Raw genomic sequence first — 23881 nt, forward strand, 5'->3', positions numbered from 1 at the left:
AAAAAGAGCCCTGTGAAGCCGTGTTTTGTCTCTTACTCTAAGAGACTAAGAAGGGAATTAGATTTGGGGCTGGGGTTGGTGGATTTAAGCCTGGAGTGGGGCAGGGGGGTTGCAGGAAGGGTTTGTGCAGCTCAAGGCTGTTTGCGCCACTGGATGCACCCGCTCCTGGGTCAGGCTTCAGCTTGGCAGGGCTTTGCTGAAAGGGGAGGCCAAACAGCTGGGAAAGGAGATTAAGCTGGCAGAAATCAGGCCTGCAGGAGCTGATTTATCTGGGAAGATTAAAATACTTTTTATCTAGCTGAAATCATGGCCTCTACCTAGGCTGTGCAAGGCAGGGGCTGTGCTTGCTCGCTGTTAGCTCCAGATCCCTGCCGCTCACCGGAGGAGAGTCTCCTGCTGCACCTCTGCCAGATCGGGAATTGACCCAGCCGTTGCTCCATGTCTGTCTGCAGCGGGGACGGGGATGGTTAAAAAGCAGCTGCAGCACCTCCAAGCCAGTCCCTCCTGGCTTTTTGGGTGCTCGCTGACCCACACTGCAGGCTGGCTGCTGCCCGAGCCTGTCCCTGGGCTCCCAGCTTACCGTTTCTTTTTCTCCAGCAGCAGCCACTTGCCCTTTCCACAGCCCACACGGTTTTTTCTTGGGTTGCGGGAGCCCTGGCAGCAGGATATCAGAGCAGACTTCCCTGCCAGGGCTCTCAGGGTGGATAGACCAGCTTTTCTCCTTCCCTTATCACGTTAAGCTTCAGGAGCAGGGAAGCCGCTGCTGAGCTGCAGAAGAACTTTTTGTGTTTGGCAGCGAACGGAGAACATCAAAGGTTGTGATGGCTGTGGAGGGACCACCTAAGAGAGCACGGGAGGTTGGCAGCAAACACGGCTGAGCAAAGAAATGGCAAACTGATGTTGAAACTCCTGGAAAGGGGAGATTGTTGCTGTAGAGGGGGGTGAAAATAATATGGAAGCACAGGAATGGCTTGCCACTAGATGGAGCGAATGGTCTGGTGGGGATTTATCTTCAGCCTCTGGCAAGTTCAGTCCAGGACCTTTGCTGTAGGAGTAGGTCCTTCCTCAAACTCCTGAGCTTGACTTTGGGGAGCTGAGTAGATCTGGCCGTCAGTGTCTGCTCCAGCACTTCTGAGGTGTGCGTGGTGTGGTGGCCCAGGCTGTCACCACCCCTTGGATGTAGCAAAGAGTCACGTCCAGCTACTGTGGGCACAGAAGTTGAATCTTTGAGCTCTCGAAACCCGTGTCCTTCAACAGAAGCAGATTTTGGGACTCTTCAGGGTGAGAGTTTCCATGTGTGAGGACGGAAGACGCAAGAATTGCGCAGCGAAGGGACATCTTTTCCAGCCTGGGTGCAGGGAGCAGCAGAGCTGGTCCACCTGGGGCTTTGGGCAGGGGCAGAGGCCTTTTGGGAAACCACCAGTGCAAGAGCTGGAGATGTCGCCCTCGTGACGCCTGCGGAGTCACGGCAGGACCTTGCAGAGGAGCTGGCCCCCCGGCCATCGCTGGTGACAGGGGACCCTCATGTCCCTTCCCGTTCTCCCACCTCGTGTTGGCAGAAGAGGCTGCAGACCCCGTCAGGAGTGATGCTCTCTTGCAAAAGGACATCGACGTAGGAAAATCTTGGGCTGTCCCTCTCAGGAGCACGAGGAATCCCTGCAGCAGCAGCAGCAGCTCCCTGGTGACGCAAGCGCCGGCGCAGCGGCCCCGTCGGGGTGAGATGCAGCACTCTTCCCACCGCCCGCGCGCCAGGGGAGGGGTGAGCTACAGCAACAAAAATGCGCCCTTCCACTTGGGTGACTGCTCCCAGTTAGAGATGAAAACATTTGTTCCTGAAATTGGAGTCATTCCTGGGATTGCAACACCCAGGCTGTGTTTCCAATTAATCTGCTGAAGTCGTCATGCATTTCCAAGTGCATTGGCTCAGCAGAGAGAAATCTGGCATCGCCTTCGCTCTGAAATGCCAACGGAGATGTGCACGGTATTAAATGAGGAGAGAACGGCCCTGGCAGGCCGGCCCACCAGCGCCTGGCACGGGATTGCAAAGGGGCACCGGGCAGCTCTGGTACGGCGAGGGGATGTGGCAGAGGGCAGAGCAGCCTCCTCCTGGGAATGAAAACGCTTGAAATAGTTCTTGAATTACTGTCGGGTTTTTCCTGACTGGTTTCCTTCTGTTTCTGGGTGTGTGTTTTGTTTTGGGGAGAAGGGGGGGGGGGGGGTAAAGTGAGTTATGCTTGGTCTATTTGCTGCGTCTGCAGGAGCGTATTTACAGGCTCGGTGCCTTAGCGGCGATGAGTGGGAGATGTTTGCCGGGCGTTGGGGATGCTGGCGTGACCTCGCAACCCCAGCCTCCTCCCAGGGCCTCCTGCAGGGTGCTTCTGCCCCCGGCGAGGCGGGCGAAGGCTGGGAGCCGGAGGCTGTTCTGTTTGGGAGTTGGGCAATCCCTTAAGGGATGCCCGCGGGTCAGCACCTGGGTGCCTCGGGGCAAGCGCTGCCGGCCGCGGCTCCTGCCTGCCAAGTCCAGAGCTTGGTGTTGGATGTTGGGTCTCCATGCTGGGCACCTCTCCGGGGAGCTGCAGGAAGGACAGCCATCCCCTTGCTGGTGGTGTTGTTTTTTTTTTTTTGTTTTGTTTTGTTTTGTTTTTTTCTCTCCTAGGGCTGCTTTTGCAGAAGCCAGGGTTCCTGCCTGGAGCTGGAAGTGACCCGACACATTCCTCTCATCTCCCCTGTGATTTTCTGAGAAATGAAATTGGATCTAGAGCCCGGTCCCAGCTGGGTGGGAGCGGTCCAGTGCGTTAGCACAAACACTCATGGAAAGGCCGAGCTTTGCGTAGAAATCTGCCCTTTCCAAGAATGAGGTTCAGGCTGAGGCCCCCCTCCCTCCGGAGTCATCAGCAGGGATGGACAGGAGCGGGGAAGGGGGCACAGGGAAGCTCAGTGGGTCTCCTGCCACTGGTGGCTTTTCCCTTTGGGGGGGAAGCAGGCAAGCTGCTTTTGCAAAAGGAGCGTGCAAACTGCTTTTACCTGTGGGGAACTAGAGCAGGGATGGAGCGTCCGGCTGCCGTCAGCCCCCCCGGCTCTGCAGAGCCCCTCTCCCCGCGCCGCAGGGACGGCGTTACCCGCTTTCCTGCAGCAACGCTTCATTTAGAGCTGGAAAGTGTTAAGTGAGGATGGTGACAAGACCGCTCCCAAATTGGATCACGCTTGCTTTCCCATCTGCGAGGGCAGCACCGGGGCAGTATGTTCTTCGGTGGGAGTGTCGTGCAAGCCTGTGCACCCTTCTCGGAGGCCAGCACAGGCAGGCGGCCTGCGGCAGATGCATAAAAGCCCGAAAAAAACCCCAGGGAAGCAAGGAGAGGAGGGGGAAGGCAAGTTTACCACTGGTGCTTAATGCCGCGATGCGTCAATTTAATTAATATTTTTAAGGATGTTGTGCTAACTTCCCAAGTTACTTGCTCCAGAAATAGAGCTCTCCTGCGTGTCTCTATTAGAATAAGTCTCTTGCATAGATTTTTAGCAGCGAGGATGTAATCGTTCTATATTTGCTTGCAGGACAATAATACTGATGCTTTCTATTTTTAACACGTCAGCGGGACAAAAATGCACTTGGGAATCTTAAGGGAGCAGAGCAGCTCTGCTGGTAGCACTGCCTGCTCGGCCGGGCTTCGGGAGCAACGCCAGCAGCTCAGCGAGCAGCGCCGGCTTGGGGAGGGCCTGGCCCCGCGTTTCGGCAGGTAAAGGGAGACCCGTCTGCCCAGGGCTGGTCTCCCCGCTCCCACGGGCTCGTCCTCCGGGGTCGCAGGGCAGGGGGGTGGTGGGGAGGTGCAGGGACATGTGGCATCGTCCGTCCTTCGCTTCCTCCTGGTTGTGTCCCCGCTGCGGCCCTTCGAGGTGGTGGGGAGCGCTGGAGGGTTTGTGGGTCTGGCTGTGCTGCTGACTCTGTGATGCTTGTTTGGGTGGTGCCCGTCCTGAAATCCCAGCTCAGGTCCTAAAATCCTCTCAAGCCTTTCATAAAAATATATATACACACACACATATGTTTTTTTGTTGTTGTTTTTTTTTTTTTTTTAAATAAAAGCAGTTGCTGTCACCACCTTGATCACGAAGAAGGTCTACAAGCAGTAACCTGCAAAGCCTTCCAAAACCAGGAGGTGAATAACAAAACTGGCAGCGACTTGAGTCACAGTCCCAAGTCTGGGGACTGATTCATAACTTTGGGTAGTTCTGCCCTGGCCAGGTCCTTCTGCCACCCTTGTCGGCTCAAGCTGCCATCAGCCGCCATCCTCTGCCAGGACAGGCTTGTGTCGGTCCTTGCAGGGTTTTCCGGCTGCTGACGTGCGTGCTGGAGGAGCCTGAACACGTGCACCTCCCATTTGGAGGAGAAAAATAGGAATTTAGGGTGGAACTTGCTCCCTGGGGGCTTTGTTTTGCCCTCCGGTCTGGGTCTAAAACCAGCGTCTTCTGTCTTGTTTCAGTTTTTGTTTTTTTTTTTTTTTTTTTTTTTCTTCGCTGCAGTGGAAAATCCCACCGGCCTCAGGAGTGGATTTTATCATGGTGTTTGCGCCTGTTGCAAAGACCCTGCTTTCCAGCCCCTCTGCGGGACCGCACGCAGCGATCGCCGCGTTTCCACAGCAGCTGGTGGCTGCCACCAGATTTTGGATTAAATCCGAGACCTGGCCGTTGTGCCTGGGGGTCCCGGGTGAAGGTGGAGTCTGTGCCTGCGGGCAGGGCAGCAGGTTTGCGTTTCGGGGCTTGTCCTTTGGGGCGAAGAGGCAGGTTTTTTGGGGTTTGCAGCTACCCGGGGCTCGGCCCTGCCTGGGACAATGGTCGGAAGCCGGGAGCCGCGCGCAGCTCCTTGCCGCTGGCCAGGCACCGCGTCCTCGCCGAGCCGAGGCTGCCTCCGCCGCCGCTCCTCCCTTGCTATTTCCATCGCATTGTCCGGAGCAGAGGAAGGATGTTTCCAGCCTTCTTCCTTTTTGCCTCAAAGGGATGTGGGGTGGGCGGGGAGGGGAGAGGATTTTTTTCTCGCTGGCGGTTGTGCAACAGGCACAACTACTGCTATTCGAAGCACTGTCCCGCTCCGCCCAGGTCGGGGGGGGGGTGATAACGTCTTGGCCTAAGACATCCCCGAGGTCTCCCCTCCTCTGCAGAGCCTTGGCAGGGGAGATGCATCTCGTTCCGTGTCCCCGCTGGCGGGCCCCGGGCTCAGGCGCGTCGTCCTGCGCGAGGTGGGAGCTCGGAGCTCCCACGGAGGAGACGTTTCTGCAACGGGGCTTTTAGTGGCCGCGCAGCCTTGGCCGGACTCGTGGTGCTCAGCTGTGCCGGGGGGAGATGCTGCTGCCTCCCCATCCCCGGTGCCCAGCCGTGGTGGGGTGAGGCCGTCGTGAGGTTGCTGGGGCTCAGCGTAAGGTATTTTGGGCAAGGCAAAGTCGGGGCGGTAACGTTCTAAACGCCCTGGGCACCGTGTCGTGGTGGGGACGTGTGTGGAGGTGTCGTGGGGCTGCAGGGGGGGTGGGAGGATCATCGCTGGCCTCTCGGCGGGGACGGCTTTGGGGGCCTCTGAAAGCATTAGGAGTGGTGCACAGTGGGCAAAGGGAATGGGAAAGGTCGCCCCTTGCTTTGGGATGGAGAAATACGGCCATGAGAGGGGGTTCCGGCTTTTCTTGGGATGTTTTTAGTTCTGCATCTTGCGGACAGGGCTCTGATGGCGACAGAGAAACGCAGCGAAGTCCCTCCTGCGGTTTTGCACAGCTCCGACTGCTGTGGCCGTGCAAAGTTGATGCTCCTCGCTGCGCCGGAGGAGGCCGGGCTCCCACATGCCAGGAAGTGAAAGCAGAATTAATTAAGATGGGAAATGATCTTAATTTACTCTGGCTAAATCCCTTTAGCACCAGTAAACCCCAAACATCTGCAGCGAAGATCTTGGTGGGAGCACGGCCACACCTCTCCCGTCGTTCAGAGGTGGAGAAATCGCCCATGACACATCTCTCAGGGTTTGACTGTATGGGAGAGTTTTACCAGTTTCACTGGGGTGGTTGTCGCTTCCTGGTAGCAGCTGAACTGGGAAAAACCCATCTCTTACTGAACTGGATCCCAGCTCAGCTGGGATCACCCTGGGACAGCCAGAAGAGTCCAAATTCAGATCTTGCGTGTGCTGGCATTGAGTCTGTCCTGGGACAGCCCCAGGACTCAGCAGCACTGCTGATTTTTTCCGTAAGGGAGCAGGAAAAAGCTTTAAGGATCCCTTTTGGCTTTTTTTGCTTTGCTTGTCCCAAAGCGGATCGGGACGCAGCGTGGCTGTTTTGTCAGACATCTGCCGTGCGCGGTACCGGTCCCGTGCCGTTCTCAGGGACACCCTCCGTCTTTGGAGCCGCCGAACGTTTCTGACAAAGCCCAGCGTCAGGGCCAGCCCGTGGAACCTGCCAGGAATACCGGGAGCTCCCGGATTTCGCTGCTGACAGGAGGTGTCCGGCAGTGCCAGGGCGATGGAGCAATTCCTTGGCGGCTGTCGGAGCCAGCTCTTTGCATTAGCGAAAAATGCGAATGATCTGCAGGCTTTGTGAAAGTGCTGTTGGTCCCCGGGGAGGGGCGAGGTAACCACCTCGCCTGCGTGTCCTTGGCGGTTTAAGCCTTCCTGATGCTTCGGCCACGCGTGTCCCGTTGCGTGTGGTGGTGTTGGCCGCCCTGCAGCGGGGTAGGCAAGGGAGGAGAGGTTGCGTGGAAGGAGGAGGGAGGAGATGCTCAGCTCAGCTGTCTCCCTCCTCTTCCATGGTTCTGTGGTTGTAGGGGGGCTGTGAGCACGGAGAGCGCAGCAGAATAGCAATTCTGTAAACGGGCTTAGGAATGGTGCTGGAGGTGCTGATGCAATAAAATGTCACTTTAGGCCGGGGCAGAAGTTCTCCCCTGTTTTTTAAAAATACGAGCAAGCTGGGGTGTCAGCTTCACTTGGGGTGTGTCATCCTGCATGTTCCCATTTGCAAAGCAGAGAGGGTCTTGTGCTCGTCTCCAGCCAGCCGCCAGGGCGAAGGCAGTTGGACTGGGCAGGCGTGGGTGCAGGAGGAGGGCTGGCATCGTGGACCGGCCTCTGCTCCGCCGTGGCTTTTGCTTCCCCGACACAGACCTCGGCGTTTCCACCTGCTGCTGCGTGGGGCCTGGGTGCCAGCCACCTGCCCGAGCCCACGCGAAGCCTCCCTGTTTATTTTGTCTAAAAGCAATATCCCCCAAAGGGGCAGGAGCGGGGAGGGGAGGAATACCCACTCTGGTTTAATTGCATTTAATGAGGCTGATGGGGCTGGCTGCCAGCAAGCCGAGGGCTTTGCCAAGGTTCCTACTTGCCCGTGAGAACTGCAAGGGTGTGGTGTGCGGCCGCGCCTGGCTTTGCAACCGCTGGGAGAAAAGATCTGAGAGCTCCCGCCGTCCTTGTGCCGCTTGCCCGATGCCGTGGGCCCAGCCCGCGTTGCAGGGCTGAGCTTTCCAGGCCTGCTGACCCCCAGGGCTCTGGAGGAACATGATAACATCTATAGGTGAGTGTGCAAGGTGGGTGGGAAATTCCTTTGCAGACGTTACAGGGGTCTTGCAAAGATGGGTTTGTATTAGATGCAGCTTGAGCATCCTTTCCTCTGGAGCTGGGTCCGGTTTCGCTCCGCAGCGTGCACCCAGCCGGGCCCTGATGTTGGCTTGATTGTCAAGTGAGTTTTAGCGTCCTGGAAGGGGATGTGATTTTGCTGAGTTGACGCCAGGTCTGATCCTGAGAGGTGCCCAGGGCTCAGATCCCAGCCCGCGCACCGATTCCTCGGTGTCTGAGGTCAACGCTGCTGCGCTGGGCTCACCAGGGCTTGGTTTGTTTATTTATTTTCCTTTTTTTTTTTTTTTTTTCCCCCCCCTCGCCATGCTTGAGCGGCTCAGCGGCAGGATTAACCCCGCTTTCTGGGTTAAACACCCTGGGCAGTGTTGCTACATGAGCGCAGGAGCACACACACCCCACCGCACCCTCCGTCCCCGCTGGGCGCTTTGGCTGCCTCGGGGGGGGGGGGGCACCCACGTTCTGCAGCCGTCAGCTGGGAGCTGGCCTGCCTCCTCCTCCGAGGTTTCTCCCCACCGACTGCCGATTGCTCCTGCTTTTCCCCCAGCAGGCTCCAGCTGCCTGTAGCACACCGGCTCTTCCTTGCATTTTTTTCACCCCCAGCTTTTGTGGAAACCCAGAAATCCTGCCTGATGACCTGGCCGTGCCATTTCTTGTAGCTTTTCCAGCCTGGGTGGCATCCCCTGGCTTCAGCATCCTGGATCTGTTCCCAGCATCTCCCCCCCAGCTGCTTGCATTCACCAGCAATAATCCAGATTTAACCCCCCAGGGCAGCTGTCACGGGTGTCCTCGTGATGTGGCAGAAGGGTTTGTTGGATCCAGGCAAATTTCAGCCTCCTCTGCATTAAGGATTTGACGACTGCACCTTGCCTGGCTGCCCAGATACCAACTTCGAGCCAAAAGCTGTGCTTGCCTAGCTTCTTCCCGAGCACCCAGGTACGGGAGGCAGTGCCAGACACCCCCACAGTGCAGGATACCAGAAGTGTGTTTGTGCAGGAAACTGAAAATGTTGCAGCTTCCTTCCTCTGACATAAATAGCTCTCGCCCTAAAACCCATCTGCGCTCTGCGTGCTGGTGATCGCTGGCCGGAGGGGACGCTGAGACGGGGCGGGCAGTGCTCGGGGGACCGCCACGTGCTGTCCCCCCGGGCAGAGCTGGCTCTCTGCAGCTTTGGAAGCCTCCTTGCTCAAACGCCTGCTGCTCAGCACTGGAGCAAGGTTTGGGGTGATCTCCGGTTGTGCCCTTGCTGATGGCAGTTGAGCAGCGCACAGATCCACGTGGGAAATTTAATTTGTGCCTCTTTCCCTTAATTTGTGCCTCTTTCCCTTAATTTGTGCCTCTTTCCCCTAATATTTGTGCCTCTTTCCCCTAATATTTGTGCCTCTTTCCCCTAATATTTGTGCCTCTTTCCCCTAATATTTGTGCCTCTTTCCCCTAATATTTGTGCCTCTTTCCCCTAATATTTGTGCCTCTTTCCCCTAATATTTGTGCCTCTTTCCCCTAATATTTGTGCCTCTTTCCCCTAATATTTGTGCCTCTTTCCCCTAATATTTGTGCCTCTTTCCCCTAATATTTGTGCCTCTTTCCCCTAATATTTGTGCCTCTTTCCCCTAATATTTGCGCCTCTTTCCCCTAATATTTGCGCCTCTTTCCCCTAATATTTGCGCCTCTTTCCCCTAATATTTGCGCCTCTTTCCCCTAATATTTGCGCCTCTTTCCCTTAATATTTGCGCCTCTTTCCCTTAATATTTGCGCCTCTTTCCCCTAATATTTGCGCCTCTTTCCCCTAATATTTGCGCCTCTTTCCCCTAATATTTGCGCCTCTTTCCCTTAATATTTGCGCCTCTTTCCCTTAATATTTGCGCCTCTTTCCCTTAATAAATTTGTTTCCTCTTATTCCCACAGAGCTGGGGCTGCCAGTGTTCCTCCCAGCTCCTTCTTCTCCTGCTCTCTGCATTGTGTTGGGCCTGAGGTTTTTTTTTTTTTGTTGCTGTTGTTGTTTTTTAATTTTCTTTTTGTGACTGAATCTGCCTTCCAGCCTAGCCTTGGACCTCGGCCAGCGTTTGCCAAAGGGATTTCCTTCTCTGCAGCAGGCAGAGAGGCTCCAATTAATGGGCAGGTCCCCTCGAGTAGTCACTCGCTGAGAGTGGGTATTGTGGGAGTCCGGGCTTTTTGTCTCAGCACTTCCAGATCGAGCAAGTCACTGCTTCAGAGCCCTGAGCTCTTCCCCGGGGGCTGATGAGTCAAGCTGGGCTCTTGCTGTGTTGCACGCAGCAATTAAAAAAAAAAAAAATAAATCCGTAGGCTGAGCTGTAGCGCTGGTGACAGCAGCCCCGGTGCAGGGGTGACCCTTGGTGCCGGCAAGTTTGTAGGTCTGACCCGAGCGGCTGGAGGCATCGCGGCGGGATGCTCCGGACAGTGGCTTCGTGTGCGAGGAGGGGGGGGACAGCAGCGGGGACCGGGGGCCCCCCGGACGGGCTGCGGGCAGCAGCGTGGTGCAGGGCAGAGGCTCTGCCGAGCCCAGCGGCGCGCGCGCGCTGTCCAAACCGGTCGGGAACGTTCTCCTCCGCTTATGCAAACGGCTGGTAATGGAGGAGAGGTTCGTATAAATCGTTTGATCTCTCTCCTCCGCTTCCCTTGGCGCGGAGGCCGCATCCTCTCGTGCTGATGTAATCAAACCCCGGGCGCGGGAAGGCGAGGCGTCCTGCGCCGAGAAGGTGCTCGCCGGCTTCCCGGGAGCGCTCGGCTGCGTCCGCGGAGCTGCCGTGCGGCTCTGCCTCTGTTGGCATCTACCTGCCTGCAGAACAGAGACCCGGAGGAGCTTCTCTTGCCAGGACCGGTGCCAAAGCCTCTCTCCAAAGATCTATATTAGCTGTAGTTAGGGAGATGATGCTGAGGCTCTAAACTGGACTGTTACCTCCTGCCAGAAGCCCCGTCGAGGAGAAAATGGGGCTGTTAGGAGACGTGGGGCTGTTCCAGTTCAGGCAGAGCAGGGTTGCTTGTTAGCCTGGAGATGCTGCCTATCATCCACATTCGTCCTTGCCTGCAGGCCTTGGCACTCTTTGAGGTTTCAGGAGCAGAGTGCAAACCCTCGCCCCGACTCCGGCTGCTCCTCTAGCCGCGTCCTCAAGGAGCGGCCATGGGTGCTGAAGATGAGTAGCAGCCCCCCCCCCCCCCGGGTGCATTTGCAGGGCTGGAGGAGGAGGAGTGGTGGTGGAGCTCAGCATCATCCTGCTGTGGAGGAAGGCTTCGGGGGAGGCCCAGGAGGAGCAGCACTGCCTCGCCAGCGCGGGGCTGGGGGTAGCACGATGTGCGGGGCTATGCCGACCCGCCGCGGGCAGCTCTCGGGCGGGCTGTGCGACCAGGTGAGGGTGGTCGGGAGGAGAAGGAATCCAAGGGAGTGGGCTGCGGTGGGGGGGGATTTTTCCCTTTTGGAGGACTTTTCCTAAATCTCAGGAGTTTCCACGAGCGGAAGCTGCCTACGCTGTTCTGGGGAGCACGAGGTGCCGCCAGGTGACCTTGGCTTTCCTTCGACAGAGCCCTTTGGTTGTGAATTTCCCTCTGTTTCCGAAGAAAACTGCAGTTGCGAGGTTTTCTGGGGATACCTTGCACTCCTCTGCACAGCATCTTCCCCCCAAGGGCCTTGTGCTGCTATTTGGGATGGGGTTTATGACCGGTGGGGGTGGGAGGATGCAACTGCTGGCAGGAAATGACTGCCAGAGGTTTCCAGCTGTGCCAGAGCCGTGGCGGGGATGGAGCCCACTTGCTGTCCCTCTGGTCCCATGTCCTGGCTGCGGTTGCAGGAGATGAGCTCTTCAGTCCCACTTTGCACCTCGTGCTGCCCACGCGCAAACCGTGTGGCGCGGGGGGACCTGATCCTTCTGCAAGAAACCGGTAAAAAAGCTATTTATTTACTTACTTGCTTCGCATGCACACAAGCACGCATATACCTGCCCACGTAGGCATGGCTGATGGTGCCATATGCCAGGGCCTGACCGAGGAGGAGCTGGCAGGGACGGGGATGCCTTACACCGGGATCGTAAGCAGCAATTTGTGAAACCACGGCCGCTGCGTTCCTGTCTGTGGCATGATTCAATCCTGCCTGTGCCCAGCTCTTTCCGTGGCTCGGTACCTCTGTGTCCCTGTGACTGAACGATCCCCAATTTAGGCTCAAAACCTATCTCCGGGTTTTGCTGTGCAGGTTTTGCCTCTGCGCGTTTGTGGTCGGGTGCTTTGAAGGCTTTAATAAATGAATTGCTGGGAGAGGGGCAGCACCCAGGGAGCTCAGCCCCTGGCAGGTTTACAAGTTGCTCCAGGTCCTCTGGGAGCTGTATGTGAGCACGAATGAGGTCGGTTGGTTTAACTACCCCCTGCGGTGAAATTTGGGTCTAGTATCAAGGTTCTGGGCTTTGGGGTAATTTAGTGTGATGCAGGGTTACCTTGGGATCCTCTTGACCAGCTTCACCCTGCAGGCAAAACACTTTTGAGGCCAATCTGTACAGGCGGATTTGAGAGCGGGTGGAAAACCTGCCTTGAAACAGGCACCTAAACACACCTGCATGGGTCTGCTCACCCCACCGACCGCATCTGTGGGGCAGCCCAGGGCCCACGGGCAGAGCTGGGCCGGCGAGGAGGGGGCTCGCTGCTCCGGGAGGGCACAGACGCCCCGATTTCCACTGCGGATGGAGCTGGACCACTTCCAGGAACATTTTCCGTAGTCCTGAAGGGTTCACTATGCATCTTCCTTTGGCGGTGGCATGCTGGCTTCTGCTTTATATAGACGTGGGAACGTATAGCGTGGTCCCATGTCTCTGATGGGCCTGGGTGGGAACACCGATATTGGGGTGTGGGTGGAAACACAGACCATCAAAAATAGGAGCAGATCCAGGTACAAAGCTTTTTGCTCTGGGTCCCTGTAGCGCAGGCTGGCCTCAGCGCACCGTGAGATTTTTTTTGGGTCCCAGAGTCATGAGTTTTAAAATGTAACTACGCACATTTGTGGGGAGAAAATTCCAGGGAGGGCTGTTAAATGTCTGACTCAAAGGTCACGAGCCACAAATAACCAGGGAGAGTAATCAGGGGAAGTATCTCGCCCTGATCCACTTCCCGAGGCCTGATGTGGATCTCATTTACAGGCTCAACCAGAGTATTTTCTGATTTATGTGCTTGAAACACCGAAATAATGTGCTTCGCTCACAGGTGTATGTGTGTAGTCTGGGTCGCTTTAGGTGTGTTGCTTTTAATCCTGGTTCATGACTTTGGTTGTGGAAAGGGTTTTGTGATGCACGTGCGACTTTGCCAAACTGTAATCGTCGCCTGTCTCAAATTTTTTCCTGGGAACTTTCCGCAGAAGAAAGTTTGCAAGAATCAAAGTAAAAAAAAAATACGGGTTTACCCCTCTGGAAAAACTCCTGGGGGCTTTTCATAGAGAAGCATCAGCCTCTTCTTGTTTTGGAGCAGGAATTTGGTGTCTGGGAGGGAGGAGAGGGATCCACCCACATCTGGCCAATTCATAAAGCCCTTGGAACTCCCAGTGAACACGCTCTGTAAAGAGTTATCAGAATTTGGCAAGGGACCGCTCCAACCATTACATCTTCCCTGAGCATCATCTGTTCTCTTATGGCTCATGCGGGACGCTGCGGACGGCCTCTCCGCCCGGGGACAGTTGCCGTCCCCGGAGCTGCCCGGCGCCTGCCCTGCGCTCCCCCGGCAGCCGCCCGGCCAGGCGAGGAAGGAGGAAAATGCCCCAAACGCTCAGATTTCACGGGGTCCTGCGAGGAAACCCCCCGGGGACACGCGAGCAGATGGAGGTAGGGGGAGCAGAGGGGTGCGTGGAGCACCGGCTCGGGGTACCCGCTGTCGTGTCCCCCCCCCCCCCCGAGAACTGCGAGACCCGTGGCTGTGCCCCTGCTCCCAGTGTAGCTGGGCAGAGATACTGGGGTGATGCTGGTTTTGTAATTTTTTGCTTGTCTTTGAGGGGAGCGTAGTGTTTGGTCCCATAATTAAAACCAGCAGATTGGTGCATGCACCCCGGGGGCCAGGGCGAGGTTATGCAAGGTACCCCGACTCCGGGATTTCCTATTTCTCGAGTTCTGGCTTTGTGATCTTAATGTTATTTCAACATAGTCCTTTTCGTGTGGTTTCTTATTTAAGTCTTTTTAATTTGAACAAATTCCCTCCAGCTAATTTTTGTTACTTGTGCGTGGCTCTGGAGAAGACCTTTTCCTTTTATTAAAGAGGAGTGTTTTTAATCACATGCATTCTTCAACCCGGCTGAACTCTGAACCTTTCACAGCTAATCAACATAAGATGGGAAGCATTTTTTCTTTTTTTTTTTTTAAAAAAAAAACAACAACAACAGAAAAACTGCCTTTAACTGCTGCTCAGCCTCAGACAAAGCTCGGTAAAACCCGGCAGCTTGCCCTCATGGCAGGCAGGGATGAAGGCAGGGGCGCACGGGAAGGCGTAGCTCAGATGCGACAACTGGTTTGCTCCTTCATAATCTGCCTGCCCTGCTTTGTTTGCTTCTTGCTTTATTTCCCTCTTATATAAATGCAGCTCTTTGCTGACGGCTGATCTTGCCTCTTTGAAAAAAAAAAAAAAAAAAAAAAGAAAAAATCAGGAAATGCTAAAGCAAAGATTTCTGCGTTGCTTATTTTTTTTTTTGGGGGGGGGGGGGGGGGGATGGCTGGCTGGCGGAGAGCAGCAGCGTGACCAGTGGTTTCCCCGTTGGGGAGCGAGCGGCACAAGCGCCGGATTCCCACCGCCAGCCTGGGAAGCTCGCTGCCACTTTCCCCTCGGCCAAAAGCTTAGCAGGAATCCGGGAAGCACTTGACTGTTTGGAAAGTGGAGAGCCCGTTGCCGTGTGTGTGTGTGTGTCCCCCCTCACTCAACCTCGCCGGCGAGCACGCGTGGCCCTGGCAGCGCTTCGGCTGGTTTTGGGTTTTTTTTTTTTTTTGGTTTTTTTTTTTTTTTAGACTGCCTGGAAAATGCTGGTAACCCGTGCCGGGTTGTCGAGCACAGAGCTTGCATTCACGCTCCTACCGCCGAAGGCTTGCCCAGGGCATGCCAGGCGCGGAACCTCTGCGCCGAAGCTCCTCGGGCCCGTGTTGCAATCTCCCCTTCCCGCGGAGGAAGGGTGGAGTCGCAGCCGCCGCTACCTGCCCAGGTGCCCGAGCGGTTTGTGCAATGGGCTCGGCAGCCCCCGGGGGGGCCCCTCGCCTCCGCGCCGGTGCTGCGGCAGCGGCGGCTTCCTCCCGGCGTGTTTTTCCTCCCGGTGACCTGGGGGTGCAAGGTGACCCAGAAAAACAACCGCTGGGTGCCACAGCGCCGGGGTGTCCCCCCTCCCCGCGCTTCTGCTTCGCTGCCAGGCCTCGTGGTGCGAGCGGGGAGGAGGCACCAAGCGATGCCCACGGCCACCTTCACCCCCCACCCACGGGAGAGGCTGTCGCTGCCTCGCTTCGCACCCCAACTGCCTCCTGGGTTGCTTGAGCTGAGCGGATAAGCTTTGTAATTCATGACTATTCAGCAGAAGCAGGGAGGAGAGGGAGAAGGCGTCGTGTCTTTTAGCAAAGGATTTGAGTTTTGCTGGCGTTTTTTTTTAACGGCGGGGTCGTTTGTAAAACCGTTGGTCCCACCGCGCTGACACGGTGGCTGCTGAGCCCCTGCCAGCCCCGGCGCTCGTGCGAGGACGAGCTCGCCACCAGCGCCGGCCTTCCCGTGCGAACGGCTCTTGGGAACTAAAAATAATTCGCAAAAATGTTGGCAGCCGGACACGCAGCCGGGAGAGGAGCCTGTCCCAGAAACCTTCCGCCTCTTCCCTGGGTGGGTGCTCCCAGCTCCCTTCTCCCTGCCCCGGCTCCTGGGCCTTGCTCCTGGCCGTGCGGGTGAGGAAGATGATGGATTCATCCCCCTGAGGCTGCGCGGGGCCAGCGGAGCATCCCAGTCCCGGCCCCTCCGGGGCCACGTGTCGTGGTGCTGGTGGCTTACTGGAGTCTGCTGGGAACCGGCAGGACCTGAGCTGCTTTGGGGATGGGGCAGACCCCCCAGGAGCCGTCGCGGGGCCGTGCTTTTGGCCTTCTTTGGGTGAGGGGAAGAGGAGGAGCTGCTCGCCTGGCCGCCTGCCCCCTGAATCATGTGTGAGCATCGGAGGCTGCCGAGGAGGGGAGTTGTTTACTGTAACTCTTGGCAGAGGTCCCGGCATGAAACCCCAAATGAATTCAAGCTGCAACGGGAGGTCACGACTGAAACAAACAGCTCCCAGGGCAGGAAGGGCTTTGCAAAAGGGGGCCAGAGCTGCTGGAGCCCGGGCCGGGGCAGGAGGGATGCGGGGCATCCCCGGGGAGCTGCCACACGCAGGTGCCGTGCACCGGGGCGGGAAGGGGGGGGGGGGGTCCCAGTGTGGGGACAGTGGGCCAAGCTCCTGCCCAGGAGCTGGGCTGCGCTCCCAGCGCCGTTGCCCCCGGCCGGTCGTCGTCCCTCGCCGCCCTGGCACTCGGCTCCTACAACGTGTTTCTAAGCTCTGGAAAACCGCCCTGAGTTTTGCGGCTTCAGTCCGGGCTGGCCGGGCGCGAAGCTGTAACGGCGGGGCTGGGACACCCCGTGTCACCCCGGGGCACTTCAGGCCAGTCCGTTCTCTCACGGTGCCTTTTTTTTCATCCCATCCTCCCTCTTTCCCACCCCTTAAAAATTTTGCTAAGACATCCCCAGCTGAGCGAGGCCCGGTGTGGTGGGGTGCTCCCCGTGCCATCGATGTGCAGAGCTGGGGGGCCAGGGCGGGAGGAGGGTCCGCGCAGCCTCTGCCGGCGGCTCTTCCCTGGCTCCGGTGCCTCTTGGCAGTGGGGATGCTCGACAGCCTTTTTCCTGGCTCTGGGTGAGTGGTGAGGAGTTGTTTTTCTGGCTGCTGGCCGCTGGCCTGCCCGTCCTCCCTCTCCCCCAGCACACGCGTTCCCTCCCACTTCTCCTCTTCCGCTGCTTCGGAGTTTGTTTTTAAAAAGACTCAAACAAATGAGGTAGAGAGATTCCCAGAGACCCCGCCAGTGCCTTCCCCTCGGCTCTGTGCCACCGCCCACGTCTACCCCTCCATCCCCGGCGGTGCCTGTAGTAGCCCTTCCTTTGCTTGTGGTTGCCCCCCCAAGACCTTCTTGCCCCCTTTTGCCCCGAGGATGTGCTGGAGGGGCAGCTTCCCGAGCCTGAGGATGCTGCTGATGGGAAGATGAAGAACAAGGCTGCTGCTGCTGCTGCTGCTGCTGAGCTTTGGCCGGTGGGAGCTCCCCGTGGGCATTTTTAGCATCGCAAGCGGAGAAAGGCTGTGACAATTCTTCTCCAGATGCAGTCAGCTCTGAGGATGGAGGCTGTGGCTTGGTGGGCTGGTCCTTTCCTCCCCGTACCCCCCCCCCCACTTTTCCCTCTGAACGATGATTCTTCCTGTAAGCAGGCCTTTTCAGGGTCTCAAAGCTGAGCCCGATGGCCGTGGTCCCCCGGCCACCCCGCTGCGTTTCCCAGCTCCTGCCCTTCCGTGGGGTTCAGCAGGACGGAGACATTTGGCTGGAGGGGACCGCGGGACGGCTGCGCGAGTTGCTGCAGATAACCGCGTCACGCGGCGGGGATTTGGCTCAGCTGGGAGCTGTCAGAAGTCCCCCTTTCCCACCCTGAGATTTGCTCGTTACAGTCTGTCCTTGTCTGGCTGCCAGCAGCCCGGCGCATCGGGCAGCACGACGCACGCCGTGCCGCTGCCTCCCTCCAGCCTTCCCCCCGCCGAGCATCCCCGGGGGGCTCAGCCGGCACCCATCCCTCCGGCATCCTCCTCCTCCTCCTCGCTGGGAGATGAGAACACACGTGAGCTGAGGTGACAGCCCGGCTTATCTCTTGCATCCTTCAAAATCGCTGATGTTTAGCAAGATCTGAGGCCCTTTGGGGATTGCTGAAGCTGGGAGGTTTCTGGAGCAGCAGGCAGGTACGGCCTCCCAGGGTGCTGGCACCGAGTGCTGTGGCCTCTCACATAGTGCTGGGCTGCATCGTCAGCCCCGTGGAGGATGTCAGGCTTTTTGGGACCCCTGCCTGGCTTCTTGCAGGTGTTGAAGGGCACATGGTAGGCAAAACAAAGGGCTGAGAGAAGACTAGGGGCTTTCTCGCGTAGGGTAACTTCACCTGGCTTCTGGTTTGCTCATAAAAACGTAGCTGAAATGCACTCCTCTGCTTTTGCCGTGCCTGACCCCCAAAGGGGCTGTTGGGGCTCATCCTGCCCATCTCACAGCATCACACTGTGTCCAGCCCCGAGGCCTGGGTGATAACGGGGCAGAGGAGCTCAGCGGCTTTCAGGCTGCGGCTGTTAATCTTCCTCAACCTCCATATCACGCTGGTGATGGTGGGGCAGGCAGGGTGTAGCAATTAGAGCCAATTAGCCAGAGACAAATTAAATCCCAGGCAGTTATCAGTGAGACGGAGAGAGAACGGAGTAAACCCTGTGATGGGGTTTCCTGGGAACATCAGGTCCTTCTCCAACATGGGCTGAGGTCGGGGATGTTTCTGAGCTGGTGCAGAGAAGCGTTTGCCCTCGACTAGAGGGAATTTTTCCTGCCTGGGCCGTGCAGGAAAGCCAGATCTGGCCCCGTTTCAGCAGGGCCGTGCACCCCGTTGTCTGCAGGGATGTGTGCCTGCAGTTATTAATAGTCCCTGTGCCTTCCTCGGGTGAGCACACTCGTGCTCCTTCGCCTTGCAGGGACGCAGGGGCTGGGGCGGGAGTTTGCTGGGTTTCCCCCTGCCAGAGCTGTGTAAATGCTGCATTACGGGGCAGAGATTTCTCATGCAGTATTGTGGTCATCAGCACAAGCTCCCCGATGCCGTTGAGGCTGAGGTTTGTACAGCACAGGGTGTGGTTCTCTGTCTGTAAAATAACGTTTGTATTTGAGTTTGTTGTTTGCTTTTTTTTTTTTTTTTTTTTTTAAATTTAAACTGCTTTTGAATATTTAGTTCTCAGGCTGCAGCGGCCTCGGCCCTGCGTCCTGCAAGAGCATCCCCCTGCGACAAGAGCATCCCCCTTGCAGTGCCTTTGAATGCAGAATTTCCTTCCCACCTGCCTATTTCCAACTTCCCCCGTGCTGCGGTGCCCGTGGGGAAGCACGAAGCTACAGCAGCCACGGCTGCCTTGCGCCCGGCTGCGTTGGGTTTGTGGGATGCCCCGGGCCCGTCGGGGCTGTCCGTGCATCCTTCAGCTGCTGTCGTGCTCACTCATCCCCTTTCTGCCCGCGCTTGGCCGGCTCGCTGTGACGTTGGGGGCATCTGGAGCATCTCTCTGCAGAGCCACGGGAGGAGCGGTGCAGCCGCGGGCGTCTGCATGGCTGGGTGGCTCTTCTGCAGGTTTGGCTTCTGTTTTGTCGCAGCTGGAGGCGACCGGCTCTGCTCTGCGCTGGCCCGTGGCACCTACAGGATAAATTAAGCAAAGCTTTAGGAGCTGGGCGGTGAAAATCCCCTGCCGCTGTGTGTAGTTGGGACTATTTCAGGTGTTCCCACGAGGACGGGGGATTCACCACACAGGGAGGCTGTGCATCCAGGCAGGGCGGGAGTGTCTGAAATTTGCAGAGCAATTCTCAGCCGTGGCGTCCAGGAGAGATGCCTGCAGCACCTTGGAGACTCTCCAAAGGTGTATAATTTACAGGATTTTTTTTTTTTTTTTTCCCCCCCAGATGATGGAGGAGGCTTTTGCAGGCAGTAGATGGTGTGTGGCAAGCCCTTCTCAATGGCAGGGCACGTTCCTCACAGCGCATCGGGATATACCCGGGCCCCATCCTGATGCGTTCCGTGCCTACCAGAGAGGGTGCTCTGAGCCGGGCAGGGACTGAGCCGTGCCCCACTTTGTGTCTCGACAGCTGCTGTGAACCCGTGCACCTCCCCACGGGTGCCCCAGACCGCCCCCATGGACCTGCGAATCGGGCAGCGCGTCGTCAAGCCCAGCTCTGACACCACTCTGCTGGCCCTGAAGCACACGCAGCAGCTGCAGCACCAGCTCTTCCTCGCCAGCCTGCACCAGCAGCAAGTGGAGCAGCTCGCCCACCAGCACGTGAGGGTACGGGCACGCTGGGGTGCAGGGGCGGGGGGGGGGTGGGTCCCCACACCCTCTCTCGGTAGCGGCTGGGTAAGAACTGGGCACACTGAAGAATTAATTTTGCCCCCAGAGCACGCAGCTCACGGTGCCACGTGTGTCTGCCAGCAGTGCCCTGCGTCGGGGCTGGCTTTGCCCAAGCTCCCATCTCTGGCAGGAATTAAGAGGGAAAAAAGACTGTAAATCCTACCCCCCCCAGATAACCTTCCCAGGTGAATTCCTTCTGTTCCCTGAGCTGGAGAGTCTGTCGTGCTTTTTAGCCAGCCCAGAGACCATTCTGACGCAAGGAGGCCGGTTAGGGAGCCAGGTGGGGGGGTTTCGTGACTTACTTTCAGGCCAAATCTCCGTCCTGCCAAGGCCAGCGGGAGGGCTGGGGCCTCCTGGGATGTGTGAAGCAGGGAAATGTTTTCAGCGCATACCATGTGTGCTGAGCGAGGAGCCAGAGCGACTGGACAGGATGCCTGGTGTCTGTGATCTGCCACTCTGCTTGGCCACCGCTGTTTCTCTGCCCTAAAGGCACGGCTTACTCACTTTACAAGCTAATTTGCTTTTCTGGGAAGTCTTCACTGAAATTCTCTAGTGTCACCCAGAATAGCACCCCTGCCCTGCACAGCCTCTGCTGCCAGGCTCTGCATTGTCACAAAATTACAGCAAGATTTAGCTGGGATGGTTCCTCGGAGGCCCCTGCTGAGGTCAGGGCCAACTTTAGAGGCAGGGCAGGTTGCAGAGGACCACGTCCAGGCGGGCTGTGACCATCTCCAAGCGCAGAGATCACCCCCTGCACGTCGCAGTCGCAGGGCTGCCCCGTGCTGGTGGCAGGAAGCAGTTCCACATATCCAGCTGGGATTTTCCTCGTGGCACATCTGAGCCGTTGCTGCTCCCCCTTTTTGCTGCAGCCCTTGGAGGAGGCTCCATCTTTTTGGGGTGGAAGATGTGGTTGTACCCCCTCACTGCTGAACTAAAGAAGCCCAACCTCGTCCATGTCTCTCACGTCCCATGTGCTCTGCCCCTGAGCGCCAGCCCAGCTCTCAGTGCGTGGTGTGGGCTCACTGGTCCCAGTAACCTTGTCTGGAAGCCCCGGGGGGATCAGACTGAAGCTTTTCGGGAGAGGCTCAGCATCAGCTCGGTCCACGCAAGGAGAGTTTGAGATGCTGCTGCTGCCACGACTGTTGGGTGCTTGGAGGCATTTGTGCTTTCTGACCTCCCTGTGAGATGGGATCATCTCTGAAAACTTCAGCTCTGGAAAACACCAAGATCCACACTTTTAAGACTAGTATAATAGGTTTTTTTCTTTTTTCCCCTTTTTAGTCAACTGTAATTTTTAGTTTTTGTTGTATTACAACACGCCCTAGCTACAGATATGTCAAAACACCATGAAAGGCAGCAAGCTGAAACAGACTGGATTGAGTTTTACAATGTCCCCGGGGAGAGCGTCTCCGGAGACAAAGATGCGTCCGGTTTGCTGTGATGAAACAACTTAACGCGTTCTTGTCAGCCAGGGCTGCCCATCGCGTTTCCCAAAATGACAAAACGGGTTCTTTCAGACCTGCTCCATCACCGCGTCGTCGTGCCTTGGGCTTCGGAAGGGGGTCGGAGGGCTTCGGTCTGTGTTGGGTGAGGCTGGGGTGTCCTGGTGCTGATGTCCCGCTCCTCTCGCAGGTGACCATGGAGTCCCCGCACCGTGAAGCTGAGCCTGGGCAACAGGAGCAGGAGCTGCGGCAGATCCTCAACAAGGACAAGAGCAAACGAAGTAAGAGCCTCTGTGTGTCCGCTGGCACGTGGCACCGGGTGCCGCGTCTCTGCCCGAGGAGCCGTGTCCCCAAAACGGGGGGACTCAGCTGACAGAGGGAGTGAGGTCAGAGTGGCTTTGAGAAGGGGGCTCGGCAGGGGGTTCGGCCCTTATCCAGACCAAGCTCTGCTTTCTCTTGGTCTAAAGGCATGTGATAACATCCACCCCACCGAGCATCTCCATCCTGTGCATGGAGCTGAGCCCGTGCTCAGTGCCTGCCTGGGGCCACGAGAACAGCTTAGTCTCCACGGGGAAGTCTGGTCCTTCAGAGCACCAAGCAGCGATGCCAGCAAGTTGCACTTAGCAGCTGGCAAGAGATTTTTTTGGCCCTGGCCTGGCTGGTGTTTCTCCTTCATGTCCTTCCTAACCATGCCAACCGGGTGGTCACAATAGATCTCCGTGCTAACTTTGCCTCGTGCCCTGCGGCCACGGCAGCGATGCTACCCGAGCTGACGGTGCTGGGCAAGGCGTGAATTCGCCAGCCCCGAGCTGGAGCTCCCGTGGCAGTGGGGAGAGGTTAGTTGGGCTCCCCCCCTCCCCAGCCCTGCTCCACGCCGGGCAGAAAGGTTTGCAAACCTTTGTCCGGCTGCGATCTCCCTGCGCCATCTAGTGCCAGTCGCCGCAGGGAGCTCGCTCGGAGCTTTCGGATGCGCAGAGCGCTGCATCCCCACCCAAAGCTGCAGCTGCAGCATGCATCCGACGCCCTGCGCCCATCCCAGCGTCCGCGAGCCTGCCGGCCACCCGTCCTTCCAGGCTGAGCTATGTCAAGCTGCTATTCCCCCCTCGGCACCGACGTGGCTGCGGAGCACGGGCCGCTCTGCCGCGCTTCCCGGGATGGGGCTAATTGCAGTGCCGAAAGCGCAGCGCCTGCCCTTTCCGTGCCATCCCTGAGCAAACAGCTCCTGGAAACACGGTCAGCTCAGCGTGGCGGAGCGTGGCGGCCTCCACGCAGCCTCTTTGTGCAATCTGGGGGTTAATCACACAAACGACTCAAGGAACTTGCGCTCGGAGGCGCTGAGCGCTGGCCCAGAAGCTCAGAGCCATCCCCGTTGTAGCCACAGAGTGTTTCTGCTGGAACGGATGGATGGGGATGTGGCCTGGTGTGGGTGGGAGCACGGGAATGGGCCCGAGTCTGAGGTGGGGAAACACGGGAAGCTCACGGCACCCTGGGGGGCGTTTGCCAGGTGTTGAACGTGGGTCGCCGCCGTTTGTTTGCTGGCGGGTTGTGGTAAGTCTCATGCTCTTCTGGAAGAGCGCAGCTCCACCAAGAGATTCAGGAGCCTCAAAGCCATCCCCTGAACTGTTTGGAGAGGCTTTCTTCTTCTGGCTGTCTCTCGTGCAAGCTGTCCCTGTTTGGGGGCAGAGCGTGGCTGTGGGGGGGGGCGGAGGTGCAGGGCAGGCAGAGCTGTATGCCGGCAGCTGGAAATTACCAGCGTGTAACACAGGCTCAAAGAGCCCCAGGGCACAGTGTCTCTGGAGAGGCTTCAGAAAGATTCCATGCACACGTGGGAGTTTTGTCACTGCTTTACAAGCCACGTTGTGCTTTCATGCCCTCTTTATTCTGTGGGTGTCAGCTTATACCTGCTCGCTCTGGCTCAGATGAAGCAGGCAGCTCTGCAGCTGAGACTTGCCTCTGGCAACGCTTTGCCTCTCACCAGCCGCACTCCTAATGCTCAACAAGGCACAGGCGAAATGCTGGGGCTCCCGAGATGATGTGGGAGAGCTGAGGGAGGGACAGAGATGCTTCCGTGATGCCCTGGGAAACTCTGGTGGTCCCAGCTGAGCCAACACTGACCTGGGAACTGCACCAAGCACCTCCACAGGGTTTTGTCGGCGTCTGCGTTCTTGTAGAGGGTCTCCAGCCATCCTGGCATGACTTGTGCAGCCATGGGGGAGCTGTGGGGCCACGCTCATGCCTGCAGGGATCCTTCAGAGTGCTCTGTGTCAGCTCTCAGCCCTTGTGTGGTCGTTGCTGGTCTTTCTGCAGGTGCTGTGGCCAGCACAGTGGTGAAGCAGAAGCTGGCTGAGGTCATCCTGAAGAAGCAGCAGGCAGCTTTGGAGAGGACCAGCAACCCCAACCCTTCAGCCATGCCGTACAGGTAAAGTGAGGGCATCCGCTGGCCTGCCCCGAGCAGGACATCTGCTCAGCGCCCAGAAAAGGTGGCTGTTTATCCTGGGCAAGACCTTGCTGTTATCTTCTGCTTCTTGGTCTTTAGAGATACTGCTTAGCTAATGTCTGTTGGGGTGAGGTAGCTTGGTTCTGTGTTAAGTGCCTGCAGGAGGTGGATGAAGCTCCCACATTGCTTTTCCTGCCCTTGTTGGACTTTGATGGCTTGTCCCACTCCTCACCCAAAAAGTACTGTCAGGCTTCTTGTCTTTTGTCCCAAGACAAGGCAAAACTAGCAGCTGG

General features: G+C 57.5%; 1 protein-coding gene across 8 annotated transcripts in view; it reads left to right on the top strand.

The window, feature by feature from the left end:
• Nucleotides 1-23881, top strand: part of LOC122153779 (histone deacetylase 7-like) — a 90437-nt gene that overhangs the window by 54216 nt on the left and 12340 nt on the right. For 6 of the 8 annotated variants that reach the window (XM_042796742.1, XM_042796747.1, XM_042796741.1 and 3 more), the window contains exons 2-4: nt 19450-19646; nt 21342-21432; nt 23459-23570. In XM_042796742.1, coding sequence (XP_042652676.1) covers nt 19450-19646; nt 21342-21432; nt 23459-23570 — 400 coding nt within the window. Of the gene's footprint in view, nt 1-4657; nt 4737-5390; nt 5410-19449; nt 19647-21341; nt 21433-23458; nt 23571-23881 lie in introns of those variants that run through there. The other 2 variants (XM_042796746.1, XM_042796745.1) reach the window with 2 other exon arrangements.

Source organism: Tyto alba, unplaced genomic scaffold (assembly GCF_018691265.1).
Source record: "Tyto alba isolate M040663 unplaced genomic scaffold, T.alba_DEE_v4.0 Super-Scaffold_23, whole genome shotgun sequence".
Classification (NCBI taxonomy): Eukaryota; Metazoa; Chordata; class Aves; order Strigiformes; family Tytonidae; genus Tyto; species Tyto alba.